Here is a 16,923-nt window from a genome sequence, read left to right as displayed (position 1 = left end):
CATCTCGCAGGTCGGGGCAGGACGGGCCCGGGCGGGGGCGGGATGTGAATGAATGGGGCGGGAGGCGCGAGGAGGGCGCGAGAAGGGCGGTGCCCCCCCCTCGGCCCGTCGCCGGGGAGAACAGGCTGGGGTGATGGGGAAGGGGGGGGGCGGGGAGGAGGAGGAGAGTGGGCGTGGCCAGATGACGCGCGCTGACGCGCGATCCCGGAAGCGGAGTGTCAGATGCTGAGGACTGGGGGGGTTGTTGTTATTCCCGAAGTCGGAGGAGGAGGAGGAGGCAAAGTGGGGAAGCGCGTCCCCGCGAGGAGTCGCCGAAGTCGGAGCAGCCACCGCGCGTCCCCGCCGCCGCCGCCGCCGCCCCCCGCCAGGCCCCGCCGCGTGCCCGCGCCCCAGGTAAGAAGGCGGCTGCTGGCGGTTGGGTCGGGAGAGCCGGGGGTAACGGACCCACCGCTGGACGGTTGGGCAGAGGGGGGGCGGGGCGCTTGAGGATGGGACCCGCCCCAATCTGAGGCCGGCGGCGGCGGCGGCGGCGGCGGCGGGGGCGTGGTGCCCCCTCCCCACTTTCCAGGGTCCCGGGGCGGGGGGCGGCGTCGGCCCTCCTCCCCCCCTGCCCGGTCCTTCGCCCCCTTCCGCTTTGCTCGCGCTGCCCGCACGTGCTGCCCCCGCTCCGTCCCGTACTGTCCCGCCCGGGCAGGGCTGGCGCCCCGCGAGCCTGGGGATCGCCCCTCCCGCCTCTCCCTCCTTCCCCCGGACCGGCTCCTTCCCCCCTCCCTCTGTTACCCCCAAATCGCTGAGTCATCCTTCTGGGGAGACACGTGCCCGAACCAGGGGGCGGAGGGGGAGACACGTGCTGACCGCCCCGCGGGGAGACCCGGGACCGGCACGTGGCGCCCCCAGCCCCCCTGAGAAAACCTCAGACCCGCCGAGGCTCCCGCTTCGCGCCCCAGGAAAAAAGGAACCCCGCAGGGTGGGGTTAGAGAGGAGACGGGGGAAACTTTGGGGCCCCCCGTCCGGGAGGAAAGGAAGAGGCGCTGGGCCCTGCCAGAGAGCTAGGGGTGAGGGGGCATCACGAGGTGGGGAGCATGCATGGGAACGGGCCGGTTGGAGGCTAACCGCGCTGCGCCTCTGGGCGGCCCGGCGCCTCTCCCCGGACCCTGCCAGGCTCCGAGTAGGTGAGCCAGCTATCAAACCACGGGCTGCGCTTCCCGCGGGGGCTAGTGCGGATGGTGTGGGAGGCCGGGAGCGCCAGAGTTGTAACTTCATAGTATCCTCTCTGTCGGTTACCTGGCCTTTGGACTTTTTCTTTCAGTCCAGCAGTTGCCTCTCTGCTACACAAACTTGTAGATTTAGGGATCTGATGGCGCTTCTTAACTGAAGTATGAGAGGTCTCATCCTGTTATCTCACTGTAAGTACCTGCTGCTGCATGTCAGGGTCAGCTTAATCACAGTTCATTTGAATAATGTCTATTGTCATTTGGAGCTGTGCTATACGCAATTGACCCCAAAGTAGCACCAAAATCTTATGCCACTGGTATATGGTCTCCATTACAGACCACTCTAGATAATTCCAATCTGTTTAGGAAACTAAATTGGTAGGTTGAGTGACGGGCTTCTGAACTTAAAGGGTTTCTTTCTGCCTTGTACTAAGAGATGTCCCGAGATAAGGCACGATGGCTCTATGTGCCAATTAGAAAGCTCCCTAGGTTCTGGGATGTTTCATTTAGTTTTATTTTCCAGTTTAGAAAGGCTAGGAAGCCGCTGCTATTTTTTAGATTTTAAAAGGTGCTTAGAAACTTAGGTAGCATTTTTAATTAGCCAGTTTAGACTATAGAAGTTGTTGACCTTTCTAAATACCTTCGTGAAACCTGAGTGATCCGTTAAGAAAATGGCTGGAAAACCAGTCCTAGGTAGTTACTTTTGCTGACAATCGATTAAAACTAATTTTAGTTAATGTTTATTTACTCTTTCGGAATTTTAGTCTGGAATATTTACTCAAACAGGAAAGGGTGAATTGAAATGGAATATTCACATTAGTACCCATTTTGTACTTGAGTGTTATATATAATGGTTAAAAATTGATTCAAGATTTTTGAAAATTTTTCCATTTACAAATGAGGATATTGAGGCAAAAAAAAAAAAAAAGTGACTGCCTTCTACTCCTAAGGGATCAGTGGCAGAGGTAAGAAAAAGAGATGTCCAATTCCAGTCCTTTTTTCTCTAAAAGAAGTGCATTTTTTTAAAATGGGAGATTAGAGAAACATCTTCAAAATTACATATGTTCACGTAAGCCAGGGTTAAGAAACAAAGCCCCAAGCCTCCCATTTTAAGGTTCGATACTGGAATATTCCTCCAAGTAGCCCAGTCAGTGAGAAAGGGGGTTCCTATGGTATGCTAGAGCCCGGAGCCTGGCCAACCTAGTGAAAACCGGAAATAGCCTCCATTACCTTTTTAACGTTCAGACAAACCCACCCATCCCAGGTTAACGCAGAGGCCAGATTTGCTCCTAGGGAGGCTGAATGGAAATTTTAGCATGGCTGAGTTCCTCTCTTTCTCTTTGACCCCCAGAAGCCTCAGGAGATCGTGTGTGTGAGGTTGCGTGCGCCCCACGCCCGCACAGCACGGGCAGCCTCCAGCCTGGTTTAGAATTTAATTTATTTACCTTGCTGCTTCCGCCCTGAGATAGCCGGTTCAACTTGTACACTCTCTCTTCCCTTGGTAATGCTGAAAAGCCTTCCTACCACAGTCACTTCCTACAGATGACTGGCGTTGCTCCTATCCAATAGCATTCATTATACAACATCAGCAGCAGGGAAAGGGAATTTAACCCTGCTCTTACCCAAAGTCTGGCTGTGTGAAGAATGAAGACAGTTGGGAAGCGCTTCCATAGTTGTTTATACATAAATGTCTCGTCATTAGTGACCTGATGTGTGGGCTTTGAGCCTCGGGCTTTGGTGTCTTCGATTGTTATTTCTAGAGTGTCTACATTATAAGTTCTTAGGAAAACAACTGTGAGCTTTTTCTTTCCCATCTGCCAAATCTTTGCAGTGAAGACTCTCATCCTTCTTAGTTGAGTTTCTTCTTGAATGGGGTATGTCTAAAAAAGTAGAAACAATCACGGTACTTTCCCTGTGGTATTACATACAGTACTCATTTTGCACGCAAATAAACTAACTTTTTATTTGCCCTAACTCCAGGGGCGGGGAGGGGTGAGTACTTTGGTTTTGGAAGGAATGTATTGTGTCTATCTTGTATTTTTAATTTTATGATATTGGTTTGTTTGTTTTTTCATACTGATTTTGGCAGTCAAGAGAGAAACTAGGACATCTACTCCTTATTAGGTTGAGATGTTAGTTCCATTCCTGTAAGCAGTAGATTTTTATGAGTGCATGTAATTTGCCTTATACACTGTCCTTCCCTCTACCTTTGTCCGATTTTCTTATGTCCTATTGGCTTTGTAGAGGGCTCTGTTTTATTTTGATCATCTTTAAAGGACATCCTGATAAGTGTAATGTAGCTTAATGTCACATCATGTTTAGCTTATTTAAAACCTAATGTTTTTGTGTGTGTTTGGATTTTTTATTTTTTGGTTTGGTTTGGTTTTTGATAGACATAGTAAGAGAGATGATCAGATCAGTTTAAAAAACAAAACAAAATAATTTGAAACTCTTGACCTGTTGGATGGGGGCTGGGGGTAAATGGCATTTTGTGGAGCAATATGAATGCATGCAAATAGCTGAGGTACTCTGCAATACATTGTCCCAAAAGGAAGAAATTTAGCCACTGTCATTTACAGGATCCATGCTTCTCTGTTCACCTGACATGTTCCGTGTCTCTTCCCTCCTAAAATTAAATAAAACTTTTTACCAAAATTTTTGGGGGAGTTTTATAAAATAGAACCAGAAATCCTCCCAAGAATGAAATTTGCCTTCTATGCTTAAACACAGTACAAGCTTTAAGGGAACCATTCCAAGTATAGCATTGCTTGACTTTCAAGGTGGTTGCTAAAAATGGGAGTCGAGCAGAGATTATTTGGGGAAGGCAACATTTACTATGTGTCTGAATTGGCTGAATCCATTTTTCTTTCTCTGACACTATTTGGATCTTTGTCACGAGCCTTTTTCAAACCATAAAATTTTGTCTACTCTAATTCTTACCTTAACCATAACTTCCCAAGTACATTTATACCCAAGCTCAAGCATGACTTGGTGATTATTTTCCAGCTACTTATTTAAAAATCATATTGATAAAGTCCTTGAGTCTGAGAGTTCCTGAAACTATCTTACTGGATTCAGGTTCTGGTCCATAAAGGAAATGGAAAGCTGGCCAGCTGGGAGAATTTTCTGCGTAGCTTCTCCTTGGAGCAGTAAACAGTGACTCACCCTTCTCTCTCTACTCCCCACCCTCCCCGGTCTCTGTTAATGGGAGTTATGCTTGATACTTTTGCTTTCCATAATTCACAGTGTCGTCATGTTTCCCCCTTATTACTGTTTTAGGAAATTAACAATTGTCATTTACCTTGGGGAAGAGAGGACACTTCTATAAAGGGATAAGATGGAGGTTCATAGGATCATAGATTTAAAGGTGGAAGGGACCTTAGAGGTCATGTAATCTCACTCCCTCATTTTGCAAATGAGGAAGCTGAGGCCTGGACAAGGAGGGCTTTATGATGAAGAACTTTCCTTTATAGTAGCCAGAAATTAATATGGTACTCCTTGGGAACAGAAGAATATTAACACTAAAGTGTCAACTCTTACCAGACCGTTTATCAGGGCAAGATTATGTCTCTGTGCATGGTTGATACATACTTGTACTACATTCATTTTCACATTATGTGCTAGGAGATGAGACTATCTGGAGATCCGAGTCAGGTCAAATCAAATTGTAGGTGATAGGCTTTGTCCTATAATAGCTTCAGCCTTCTGACAGCAGTAGCAGCTAGGCTTGCCTTGAGTTCCAGTGGAGTGCCATAGATACCTACTTCCAAATGTAAGGTGACCAGAAGCACTATGGTTTTTAATTTAAGTACAAATACATTTCTTACAAGAGGGCAAGGCAACCAAGGTATAACCTCCAGGCTACAGATGAACTGGTGGAAGTGTTCAACAATAATGATGCTGGGGATAGACAAGGTAGGGCACATACCTACCTAGCAAATGTGTTTGTAAGGCAGAGGCAGAGTAGAAATAATTGACTTTTTCACTGTTCAAGAATTTTTAATCTTCTGCTCCAAAGAGTTACAGTAATCCCTTACTATGTAACCTTACTTAGTCGTACCTTATCTAGTTTGTGGAACAAACTTGGATTATTCATAATCAAACTGCTATTTTCTGAATAACTACTATCTATCTAATGCTGTGCCCTTATATACCTATTAAAGTGTCTAAATCTCAACTTTTATTACTTGTTAAAATAAATTTTGCCAGAGAAGATATAACTCATTTTTACAGATTCCAGGTCTTAGTTATTTGTTGCAAGTGATTGTTTTGCACTTCATCTGCTGCTTTTGTTTTTTTTATTAACATTGTATACGTATCACTCTTGGATCAACGCTTTAATTTTTTTATTTCGATGCTTTGTGCTTCCCTGTATTTGAAATCATCACATCTAATACCTGTAATGATAAGAATAGCTTCATCCAATGACAAGATGGGGGGGGGGGCGTAGTGAAATTGAAACTAAAAGTGCACAGCTTAATATTCTTCATATATTGTGTCATCAAAAATAAGTTGTAAGTCTTAAAAATATATAGAAATTTACTCTTTCTCAAGAGACTTCAACATGTCACACTACATAACTTGAAGTACTATTAATATATGGTCAGTTCCTTGATTTTCTTTATAAGAAAAAATCCTAATTCTCTTTGAACATCGAAAGTAGAATCTTATCTGTGAGGGCAGTTATCACAGAGAGGAATAGAACTATATTGGGATGCTTATAGCCTACAGAGTTTTTCATTGTGAATGTCCCTAAAACTAAGACTAAAAAGTCACAGAAAAGCATCTATAGTAGTCATCTCTAGGCTGGCAAAATTGGGCACCTAAACTACTCTAGAGGAGTTGTCTGTTCAAATCTTATCTCTGAGGGAAAGAAATTCCATTTTTACTATGATTTTCCTTTTTTTTTGTACATAACTCTCATCTTCAGCTTTGTCCTCTATTATTTCTGTCCTGATTCCCAATTCCTTCAGACTCTACTAAAAGACCAAAAAGACCATGAGACCTTCTCCTGGATCTTCCATTTATTTGAATTTTTATCACATAATAACTACAGCTTATTGATTTCATCAAGATTATTTAGGAGATCAAAGACATTTATGAGATCCTTTGTTTTCAAAGCAAATTAATTGTCCTGTTAATACTTATTGAATGTACAGTGGCATTTAGGTACAGTCTCTGATTTGAGGTTAAAAGTCACCACTCCTTTGAGACCAATATTGAAAGATTATCCTTGTCCAGTGACTAGCAGACATGTGGTAAATGTATAAACCTTCACAAGGATGCTTCTACAGAACCAGAGGGTAAATAAACACTCATAGTTATTAGCTGCAGAGAAGAGAGAAAATGACTTGCTAAATGCAACACAAATTAGAATTCTTAATATCAAATCCCAACATGGTGATTAGTTCACTAAAATTCTCTGGCAACATCACTAAAATATAAAAATGTTTCCACACATAACTATGCCTATTCATGCTAAAAATTTTGTTAGTACATTTTAAGTCAGACACAATAATAGGAAATTGATACTGCCAATGAGAGCTTCAGTATCTGTGAACAGTTGCTAATGCAGTACTCCCTTATTTTAAGCCATTGGTAAAAAGGAAAACACTTGTTTTAAGCGTGTTGGCAAATTTTAGTACCCTGCAATTCTTGGTTTAAATTCTTGAAAATGTTGATTCTAGTTTCTAAAACCCTTGTGGTTTGAGTCCTGATTAATGCTCTTGGTATGTATTTTCCTGACATGCGACCATTGCTATGGTACTTCTCAAATGTCAATGGTTTCCAAGTACCATTTTAAGGATATTTTTTCTTTTAATTACATTCATTAATTCCACAAACAGCACTTTTATGACTATCTATGACATATGTGAAACACATCTCTTTGTTTGCCTTCCCTCTGTAAATAGATAATATATTCTATTGTTAGTATTTTAAGCAATAAGAATTTGACCATTTTGTGTATCTTTAGATATATGTACCATAAGACCAAATAACAGGGTACCATTGTTATACTTTAGTGATTGGCCATTTTGGCAGTGCTCTCCCTACTGATGGAGTGACAACCCTCTGTACTGCACATAGTCTCTGTGAATTTCTGTGACCAGAAAAATTTCATCCCTTGGTGGTGTGCCTCCTAGTAATAATGTTCCTCTCTCTGCCCTTAGAGAAGATGGTCCTTAACTGACTCAGAGCTTTTTTGTCAGACAACCCTTCCCCCTCCCTCCCCCTCCCATTGAAGTCTCTTCCTAACTGCTTAGACCTATTTTTTCAAAATGTTAGTGAACTGGGGTGAAGAATAAGATTAGAAACTACTTGGAAGGTCTCCCAATCCAGGAAGTGACAGGAAGTAACAATACAGGACTTATTTAAGGCAGTATAATTAGAAAGAGTATGCTTTAAATCCTTTAGTGAAGAGCTGGAAGGCAAGTATGGGGAATCATTATTTGATTCTATAAAGTAGGGGGCAAAAAGGCTACCATGGTATACATTTAATACTTAAAAATAAATGATACCATCCTGTCTGTTTCCCAGTATGAATCTTACTATATCACACTTTTAAAATAGTTTTGTGTTGAATTTGAAAAATGGTATGTTTGGATACTGAAATAAGGTAGAAGAAAACACCTGGAGAGAATCTGAGATTGGCAAACCCTCCTGACTTTCACAAGTCAAGCAAACCACCTTTTCTACTTGCTATTCTGACCTGATACAGTATGATTCTAGATAAAAGGTGATAATTCAGCTTCTTTTCAAATTCTCAATTTATTAATCAAGATAGCCTAAGTCATTAACCAAGATCTCTCCTTTAAAAGCCAGGTTGTTGAGCTGGGTGAATAAGAGTCTAATTGCTAGAAAAGCTAATAAATATATTCTATTGCAGCATTAAAAACCTTGCAGGAAGAGTCTGCACTCCAGTTTGGTGATTGTTGGCCTTCCCTGTCCAAGGAGGCAGTGTCCTATCTTAGTTTCTAAAAGTAAAATTTAACAAAAGGAAGAGAGAAGCTTGCTGAGGAGACGGTTGTTTTTCCTTTAGTTCAGGAATTCCTTAACCATTTTTTGTGTCATGGACCCCTTTAGCAGTCTGGAGATATCTATGGAACCCTTCCTGGAACAATTTTTTTTTAAAATAATTGAAGGAAACGCTCAATTTCAGTTAGAACCTAGCAAACATAAAAATGTAAAAAAAAAAAAAAAAAAAAAAAAAAAAAATTCCATTCAGATTTACAGACTCTCCTGAAACCTATCCACAGACTCCTTGGGAGTCCACGGCTATTGTTCAGTTGATTAATTGTCTCTGACTCTTTTTGACCCCATGGATCCAATGTCCTTGGCATTTTATTGGCAAAGATACTGGAGTGTGGTTTGCCATTTTAATCTTTAGTGCATCTTTTTGTCAGGCAGTCAGAGGTTAAGCAACTTGACTAGATTGATACAGTTAAAGAGATGTCTGAGGCTGGATAGAGATTCAGGTCTTTGCACCTTCAAGCCCAGTGTTCTGTCCACTAGAGTCACCTATTGCCTCAGGTGCCATTGGCCAAAGGGAGAAAACAAAACCAAACCAAGAGACCCTGTTTTAGACTCTTGATTCCTTAACTCATTTACCATGGCCCTTCTCTATTCTCAGCTTGCTTTATCTGGGCCTCTAGTGAATGACTTTGAGGCTGTAGCTTCATTTTGTCTATGGACTTTGGGATTCTAATTTTTTTTTTTTGTTCTATTTTGTGTTCAGACAGCCTCATTATAAAAAAGATTTGGATACTAAGTAGTATGTAAATACAGGTCTATTCATTCCATTTATATATGTAAGAACCTATCAAATTGAGCCTCAGAGCTTTTGATGTTAAATAGCTAATTGACTACCCCATGTGCAAAAGCAGTAAACATTTTAGTAGAATACCATTCTGTGATATGACCAACACGTTGGGGAACAAACACAATTTTTGCAATTCTGGATGACAGTAGCAGTTATATATATTGGAATATGCTCATCTCTCTGTCCATTACTGTTCTAACTAAATGAAATCAGTCTGGGCTGAGCAAGATAGGATAAAGTTCCAGTGTCTTCAGTGTTAATATAAATGCAAGCCCCTCATAAAATGGCCAATGCTTGGCTAAGGGGAGGGCCGTAGCCCTGTCATAAGATCATAGATAACTATGAGTGACCTCAGAAGCCAGCTACTCCATCCTACTCATTTTACAGATCAGGAAACTGAGGTCCAGAGAGGTTAAATGATTTACTTGAGTTCTTAGTTATGAGGGTAAAAGGAAGATATCTTTTTCATATTGTATATATAGCCTCCACAGAGTCCTGTGGAAAGCAAGTCAACTTGTAGATAGAGAATTCAGTGTGGACTAACCTATCCCCATATTACTTTATTATTTCTCCTCTTTGTAGCAACCATTCTTATAATTAAATGTATTATTGGACCACACACTCATCATTCATGGAGATATTAGCAGATTGACTGTTTCTCTCAGGCTTCTAAGTAGCTATTCAAGTTTTTACTTTTTCATTTTTCTCGAAAGTCCAGTCAATGAAGAGTGAAATGCGTTTTTGTGCAGTCAGTGGATTTGAGTTGGGTTCTCCCCCTTCTCCACTTTGACTTTGCTTTTGCAGTTTACCTCTGCCAAATGCAAGCAGTGGGGACTCAGCATGTGTATCCTTGTAGGGATGGGAGGAGTTTCTGGTTCTGTGGGAATGTGAGCTCTCAAACTCTGTAAACAGCTGGTGACTCATGGCATAGCTATGTCACAGACTGACTGCAAGGCCTTGTGCTCTGATGCTCTGTATGTGTGTGCGCGCCTGCGTACATGTGCGTGCACCCGCACACACGTTGGAATAGATACTGACGCCTGTTCCTTTTGGACATGGAAAAGTTTTTCATCACTTTCCCAGCTGCCGGGCTCCAGCAGGTCGGTCACTGGGACAGTTTGAGTAGTGCTGATTCCTAACTATTTTCTGTGAAGTTATTTTGATTTCTGGTACCGAGTTAGAAGGGAAAATGTCTCAGAAAAACAATTATGTCATGCCAAACTGATAAGAAAAGATTGGAAATCCCAGAACAAGTATTTTCCATTTGTTGATGATCATTCCACTACAACCTTTCCCATTCCATCCATACACAGGCATACAACTATACTTAAGCGTTCATTCTTTTTGGACCATCTGAAAGTTGTCCTAAGATGCCTATCTGAACCTTTATTCCAATATGATTCTATTCATTATTTTGGTGGGTATATGTCACTAGCATGCTCATTGAGAGTTCGGTCGTGTTTTTACTTAAGGGCTATTCTAATGGGGTTATTTTCGTAGGTTCTCTTTTGAAGATCTGCTTGTACTACATCATTTTCCCTGTTTCTTTATAACTCCAGAAAAGAGGGTCCTCTGAAGACAAGGTGCAGAAAGGACAGATGGAGAAAGAGTAGAAAGCAAGCTCAGAGGGCAGAGGGTCCCAGGTGCTGCTGCAGCCAAGGGATTCTGTGCCAGAGCTCATTTATCACAGCTTGTCTCCTGGCAGTCTATGCTGCAGGAATGAAAGTGAGACAGACTAAGGGAGATCAAAGCAGGCGAGGGAAATGGAAAATTATCCACCCTGTCTAGTCCATATCAAAAAATAGAGATTTTCATGTGGCCTCATCCTTTGGAGTCAAAGGATCTTCTCCATGTACACTCTGCCTTTCTAGATCTGTCTCTCTGATTCTCTTCCTTCTGTCACATCTTGCTTAGCATTTGGGAAGGTTAAGGGAGGGAGGTAGCAGCTTGTATATTAGTTGTTCATGCTCAGGCAAAGCAGCTTGCTGTCAAGCCTAGTTCCTCTTGACCCCTTGGCCTTTCAGCCCCTTCCCCAGTTGTTTGGGGATATGAATGAGTTTGTTTACTGTCTGTCGACCTCGTGATGTCTTTGCACAGACATGACCCAAAGTCATTATTCCTTTTGGGCTTCTCGGTTTCCATGACTACCATCTCAGGGTTGGCTACTTTCCCAAGGTCACCATGGCAACTATCAGAGGGGAATCATGCTTGGGATGCTTTGGCTGGGTTTTTCATGAATGATTAGAATGTGTGACACAATGCAGACGTGAAAATGAGAAGGGAGGGTGGAGGGGACTGGTTGGTGGGTGACTGAGGGGAGAACTCCCGCCAGACACAGTCTGTGTGCTCCCTCCATACACCCAGTGCTGCTGCTGCCCATCTCACTCTCCAGCTACAGGCTTCGAAATCCAGCTCATTGACTCCCTCCTCATCAGGGACCACGGGGTAGTCTCAGCCGGAGTCCTTCCACGCTCTTCAAATCGTGGGGTCAGGATGTTGTGGGCAGCATAGGAGGAGGTGGTGATGTCACAACTGCAGTGCCCTTTTCCGCGGTAGGTACTTGATGGGCGGGCTCACCTGGCAGCATCGATGCTCTGGAGGCAGGGTACCAGGAGGAGGGACCTGGGGCTAGGTTTGGGTTGCAAGTGTTACAACCAGAGTTCATTATGAGAAAGCAAGGTGACAGCAAAGGATGTCATCTCACTGAAGGGACTACCTTTGTGGTTGCAGTCAGGTCTCTGGGCTATAGACCTATAGGAAGGTGGGAAATGCTGTTTCTTGGAGTGTGGGTGTGTTGTAAAGTATTGAGCAGTGCTGCCACTCAGGCAAGAGGTTCAGGTTTTCACCCATTACCATTCTGTAAATTGTTGCTTCGGTTTTCAGAACATGCTGTCAATCTCCATTACAGCTGAAAATGTAGCTCCTTGTTCCATGGGGTGGAATAACATGAAGTGAGGAATGTCCATGGGTAGTATTTCATCTAAGAAGGACACTTTTCCTGTAGTACAGAACTAAGGAATATTAAAAATCTAACCAATGGATATTGCAGCAAGGGGGGGAGGGGTTACTAATGCTAAATACTTGTTTTAAAACAATATGTTAACCACTGCACATAGGACCCCTGAATACCTAGAGCAAAGTATCTGTGGCTGTGAAAGTTACACTGTACCATCACTTTTGGGGTGGTGTCCTTTCTGGACCTTCTTTTAAAGAAGATAAGAACTTTTGGCCTTAGGACCGTGGCTCTTCGTTCATCATGGTTAGGGCAATGTTTATAGTTAGCGCCTCTCTGGAAGGGAAAACATCAGCCCTCTGAGAGTAGCATATCAGAAGATCTTTCTGGTGTTCTGAGCCTAGGCATTTCTTAACCTGTGTTGCTTGTTTGTTTATTTTTTTTCCAGTTGCATTTTCCAATCAGTTCTGTCCAGGTGACTGTGCCCAGGTTATGACGACTAATCCTAAACCGAACAAGGCATTAAAGGTAAGAAGGAATTTCATTTAGGTAGTTTCAGGTAGATCCCAAGAAACTTCCAGAAATTTGGGACAGAATCAGGTTCTACCAAAGGTCACTTGTATGGAATAATACCTTGTGTGGTGTGTATCTTTTATTCCAGAGTTCAGAGCACTAGTAGCTGACCCTACTTTCCTAATAAGGGCCTGTGTTCAGGTTTCGTTGGATTAGAATTGACATCCCAGAAAATCAAGTGAAGGAGAGATGATGAGAGTATCTAGGGGCACCCAGTTTACAAGATGTGAGAAGACCCTAATCCTTTGCCAGCTCAGTTCCACTTGGTGGTAGAATATTGAGGTTTCTTAGGTTCTGATTTCTGGATGCTTTAGAATGAAAGGTTGAGGATTACTTTTTTGAACCAAAAATCAGTAGTCTGAGAACTTTGCTCTTTAAGGGCAGGCAGGAACTGTTTCATATTCTGTCTTTGTATAATACTTAGCAGATATTTCATTGATCCTGTTCTTTGAGCATAGATATTCTCTCAGATGCACTAGGAAGGAACATCTGAAGCTTTTCCTCTGGAGCAGTAATGATTAGAAACCTGGAGAGAGAAGCAGGAGAGTAGATAGTGATGTATAGACAAGATTTTTGTCTGCCATGTCTGTAATCTAATTGGTTGGTCGGTTTGTTTAGGTTGGGCTTTGAGGGGTTTTTATTTGTTTGTATCTTTTTTTTTTTCTTTTTTCAGTGTATGGCCTTCTAATAAAGTGTGTGGATTTAATAATAGACTTCTTTTCTAGAAGTTGAAATAGGTATTTTATTTTGATGTGGGATGTGTGACTAATAAAATTTATTGCCTTCTTGTGTTAGTGGAGGATTCTAAAACAGCCTGTCATATACATGTTTGGAATTGACTGGCCAGGCTAGGTTCCTAGCTTGCCTAGCTTATATACACATTCTTATTTAGTAGTTTCTTTGATATGTTCATGAGAACAATGCTCCTCAGTGCCATCCCTCCAAAACACCTTTTGACAAGTACAGCCATGTTTTTACTTTTGAGGAAATATAGGGGACAGGTCTACACATTGCCTTGTATAACTTTGTGGAGTCCCCTAGGCATTGCTCTGGATTCCTCTGTACAGCCCACTTTGGGAATCCCAGCCAGCCGCCTCTTTGCACTAGTAGCCAGCAGGATGAAGTCACCCATTTTCTAACTGTTAACCTGGGCTTCTGGTCTCTTACCAGGTAAAGAAGGAGTCAGGAGAGAACGCCCCGGTGCTCAGCGATGATGAGCTGGTGTCCATGTCTGTTCGGGAGCTCAACCAGCACCTCCGGGGCCTCACCAAGGAGGAGGTGATTCGCCTGAAGCAGCGCCGGCGCACACTCAAAAACCGAGGTTATGCCGCCAGCTGCCGCATCAAGCGGGTGACCCAGAAGGAGGAGCTGGAGCGGCAGCGGGTGGAGCTGCAGCAGGAGGTGGAGAAGCTGGCCCGAGAGAACAGCAGCATGAAGCTGGAGCTGGATGCCTTGCGCTCCAAATACGAAGCTTTGCAGACGTTCGCCCGCACCGTGGCCCGTGGACCCATTGCTCCCACCAAGGTTGCCACCACCAGCGTCATCACCATCGTCAAATCAGCTGAGATATCATCCACCTCGGTGCCCTTCTCAGCTGCATCCTAGTGCTCCAGGCAGCTGCAAGTTAGAGGGAGGGCAGGGTGAGGGTGGGTGGGACTGGCAGCCCTTTGAGAAGGGGATGGGAAATGTCTCTTGTCCTTGGTCAGTCTCCTCAGTCCTGTCGAGTCGGTGTGTCTCCTCAAAAACGGTGCAGACCACCGCAAAGGTACCCTCAATGGCTCTTTCATAGTGGCCCTTGATGGTTTATGACAGGAATTTGAGTTTGGGTGTAGGATAAGGGGAAAACCTTTTGGTGAACAATCCCATTGAACTCCCCTTTCCTATTTCACCCTTCTTCCCTACTCCCAGATTTTTCTTTCCACCTCTTTGTCACTATAACAAATCTTGTTATCAAGGAAAAGTTTATTTCTTGAGATGCCTCTTGGACATTTGGCAGCCAGGAAATGTATATGGAATCCCAAGATTCTCCATAAAAGGGAGAATTACTCCAGAAGATTCCTGTGTCAGCCTATGGCAACTATTGTTCAAGGGGACCTCTGCACTATCTCCTTGCCCACCTGAAGAGGCAGCATCACATCTGTTTTGTGCTTAAAATGAAACTGAAGTGGTGACTCTGTAAACATGAATGATTTGAGATGTACCAGTTATAGAAGGCTCTCAGTTTTTTAGCTCATATTTTCAACTTTCTTCCTCTCCTTTAAATTTCTCCTCTCCCCTCTTCTCCCTTTTCTGCTATGTCCCCCAGTCATGAGGAATAAATTTTCAGGTTCCTGACATGACTAAACGCCTGGCTACCCTCCCTGAGCAAGACCTGAACAGAAGGCATGTAGTGCAGCTTAATTCTTCCAGGTGTTCCACATTTAGAATGCACTCACAGCCCTGTTTTAGCAGTTAGCTTAGGATTCCCTGGTGCTCCAGTAAAGGAGGTGTGGAAAGTATTAGGTAGGGTTTCGTGTGTGTGCTCATGCACACGTGTGCACAGCATTCCCCAAGGGAGATATCATAGCAGTATTACGGGCAGAAACTGAGCAGTGGCAAGGGGATGTCTGTTCCACAGAGGACTGATTGAGTACAAAGGTGTTATTTAAGGAGTAACAAAATGTTCAGGATGGTCTCGAGAGTATAGCCAGCTTGAGAACTTCAGCAGGGAGGAAGTAGCATGTGTGCTGGGGAAAACAGGACATCCAGATACCCCCCCCCCCATATGCAAACAGGGTGATTGTTAGAGCACAAGGATGCAAAAACAACCTCCTCTTGTTCCATGGGGAAGCCTTCCCCCATGGGACCGGCTGCTAAAACAGCAGACAGGTTATTGGACACTGGCAGAGAGGAGGAGCCAGTGTACTTGTTCGTTGATTTAGAACTGATCCTCAGGTAGGCATTTCAGAACTGATGTCAGCCTCCTTCCTTTAGCCTACGTGAATAGTGTCTTGTGTTCTAAGGATCTGCATGTGGTCAGCTCTTCTCCATGTCAGTGAGAACATTGAGTCTTTGAAACACGGGGATTTTAAGGGACCCAGAGAAGAAATACCAAAAATAAGAGTTTTTGTTGAGGTGAGAACCTAAAGAAGATAAGCAAAACCTTTGGTTCTACAGCAAGAAGGTGAGAGGGATTAAGGGTGTTGTGGAGGAGAGGAAAGAGATAGGAACAGAGGTGCCAGATCATTGATGATGTGAACTGGTATTTGATAGCTGGAAGGCACTGTTTTGTGCCAGTAGAGATGCTGCCCAGTATGTACACTTGATGTATGGTTCCTGTTTGAGATGAGACAAAAAGTAACCTTGTGTGGGCCAAGAGAGTGGGGTGGAGAGTGGATAGGGTCTAGAGAGAGAAAGGGGTCAAAGAGAAAGGTTATCTTGTGTCCTTGGAAGAAATCAAAAATGAGTGTTACAGAAGAGACTAGAATGTGATTTGTGATTTGAGAGGAAGTATGTTTTGAAGTTGATTACTGAAAGCTTGAGGAGGTTTACCAGGTGAATCCTTGAAAATCTAATTGTGCTCTTCTACCACTGCATAAAAGATGAGGGGAATCTGTGCAACCTTGGTGCTCAAACATTGTCTGAAGCCTTTAACTTGCTTTTTCTTTCCTGAGCAACTGAGCCATCAAAGATCTCACAGTAATATTTTCCTGTGGCTCCTTTCCATGGAGAGTAGTAAAAGTAACCTCAGAACACTTTCTGTATGACTTTTATTAAACATTTGGGAAGGTGTTTATTTAGCATTACTACTTCCATATCTCCCACCTACCCTGCTAATAGATTGGTGTTGACTGTTAAGGTTGGGGAATGAAACTGAGTTAGGGTCACATTTGCTGGTCAGGAAGCATATCCTTTAAAGTTCTCTGCATCAGCTAAGTGCTCTGGTCTACCAGGTTCAGTCTAGATTCTTTACTATTCGTGTAGATACCTGTATGTTTGTCTGTAGGAGTGGGAGGTGGGGAAGAGGAAGAGTGGGATGTGACTCTTATCAATGGGCTTTGGGGAAGCTTAAATGTACCATAGCCCAAGATCAATCCTGCACTTGGCTTTGCTGGGTTCATCAGAAAGAAACCTTTCTTTCTCCCCCACCCCTTTTCTCCAGCTCCCTGCTCCTATTTCCCTCTTACTATACTCTTCCTCTCTGCCCCAACCCTAAACAAAACAAGCTGCAGAGGACTTTAAGGGTCCTTAACCACATAGGGAGGCTATCATAGGAATGACACAGGCCCCAAGGGCTGAATCTTTGTTCTGTGTCTCTGCTGTTGGAATAAAACAAGAAGTATCTGAACTTCTCCAGTGGCACTGCCATGTGGCTGAATAGTTTT

General features: G+C 43.4%; 2 protein-coding genes across 6 annotated transcripts in view; one reads left to right on the top strand and one right to left on the bottom strand.

Moving 5' to 3' along the window:
- The window catches only part of LOC100933026 (lysosomal alpha-glucosidase), a 68,571-nt gene extending 65,831 nt beyond the window's left edge, over positions 1 to 2,740 (bottom strand). Inside the window, exon 1 of the mRNA XM_012542814.3 lies at positions 2,660 to 2,740. The gene's annotated coding sequence lies outside the window, so the exon portion shown is untranslated. The remainder of the gene's footprint in view (positions 1 to 2,659) is intronic.
- On the top strand, positions 168 to 16,695 carry MAFK (MAF bZIP transcription factor K). 5 transcript variants are annotated; one of them, XM_031941319.1, is made up of 4 exons: positions 170 to 393; positions 11,469 to 11,585; positions 12,435 to 12,514; positions 13,730 to 16,695. In XM_031941319.1, the coding sequence occupies exons 3-4, from the start codon at positions 12,479 to 12,481 to the stop codon at positions 14,162 to 14,164; spliced, it is 471 nt and encodes a 156-aa protein (XP_031797179.1). In that variant the 5' UTR covers positions 170 to 393; positions 11,469 to 11,585; positions 12,435 to 12,478; the 3' UTR covers positions 14,165 to 16,695. The 5 variants fall into 5 exon arrangements, with proteins under 5 accessions (XP_031797184.1, XP_031797179.1, XP_031797171.1 ...); XM_031941311.1 differs by having other exon boundaries at positions 11,426 to 11,585; XM_031941302.1 differs by having other exon boundaries at positions 11,398 to 11,585.
- The last annotated feature ends 228 nt before the right edge of the window (positions 16,696 to 16,923 follow it).

The sequence above is a fragment of the Sarcophilus harrisii genome, chromosome 1 (assembly GCF_902635505.1).
Source record: "Sarcophilus harrisii chromosome 1, mSarHar1.11, whole genome shotgun sequence".
Taxonomy (NCBI): Eukaryota; Metazoa; Chordata; class Mammalia; order Dasyuromorphia; family Dasyuridae; genus Sarcophilus; species Sarcophilus harrisii.
Note: the sequence above shows the minus strand (reverse complement) of the source record. Positions and strands in the feature narration are given on the sequence as shown.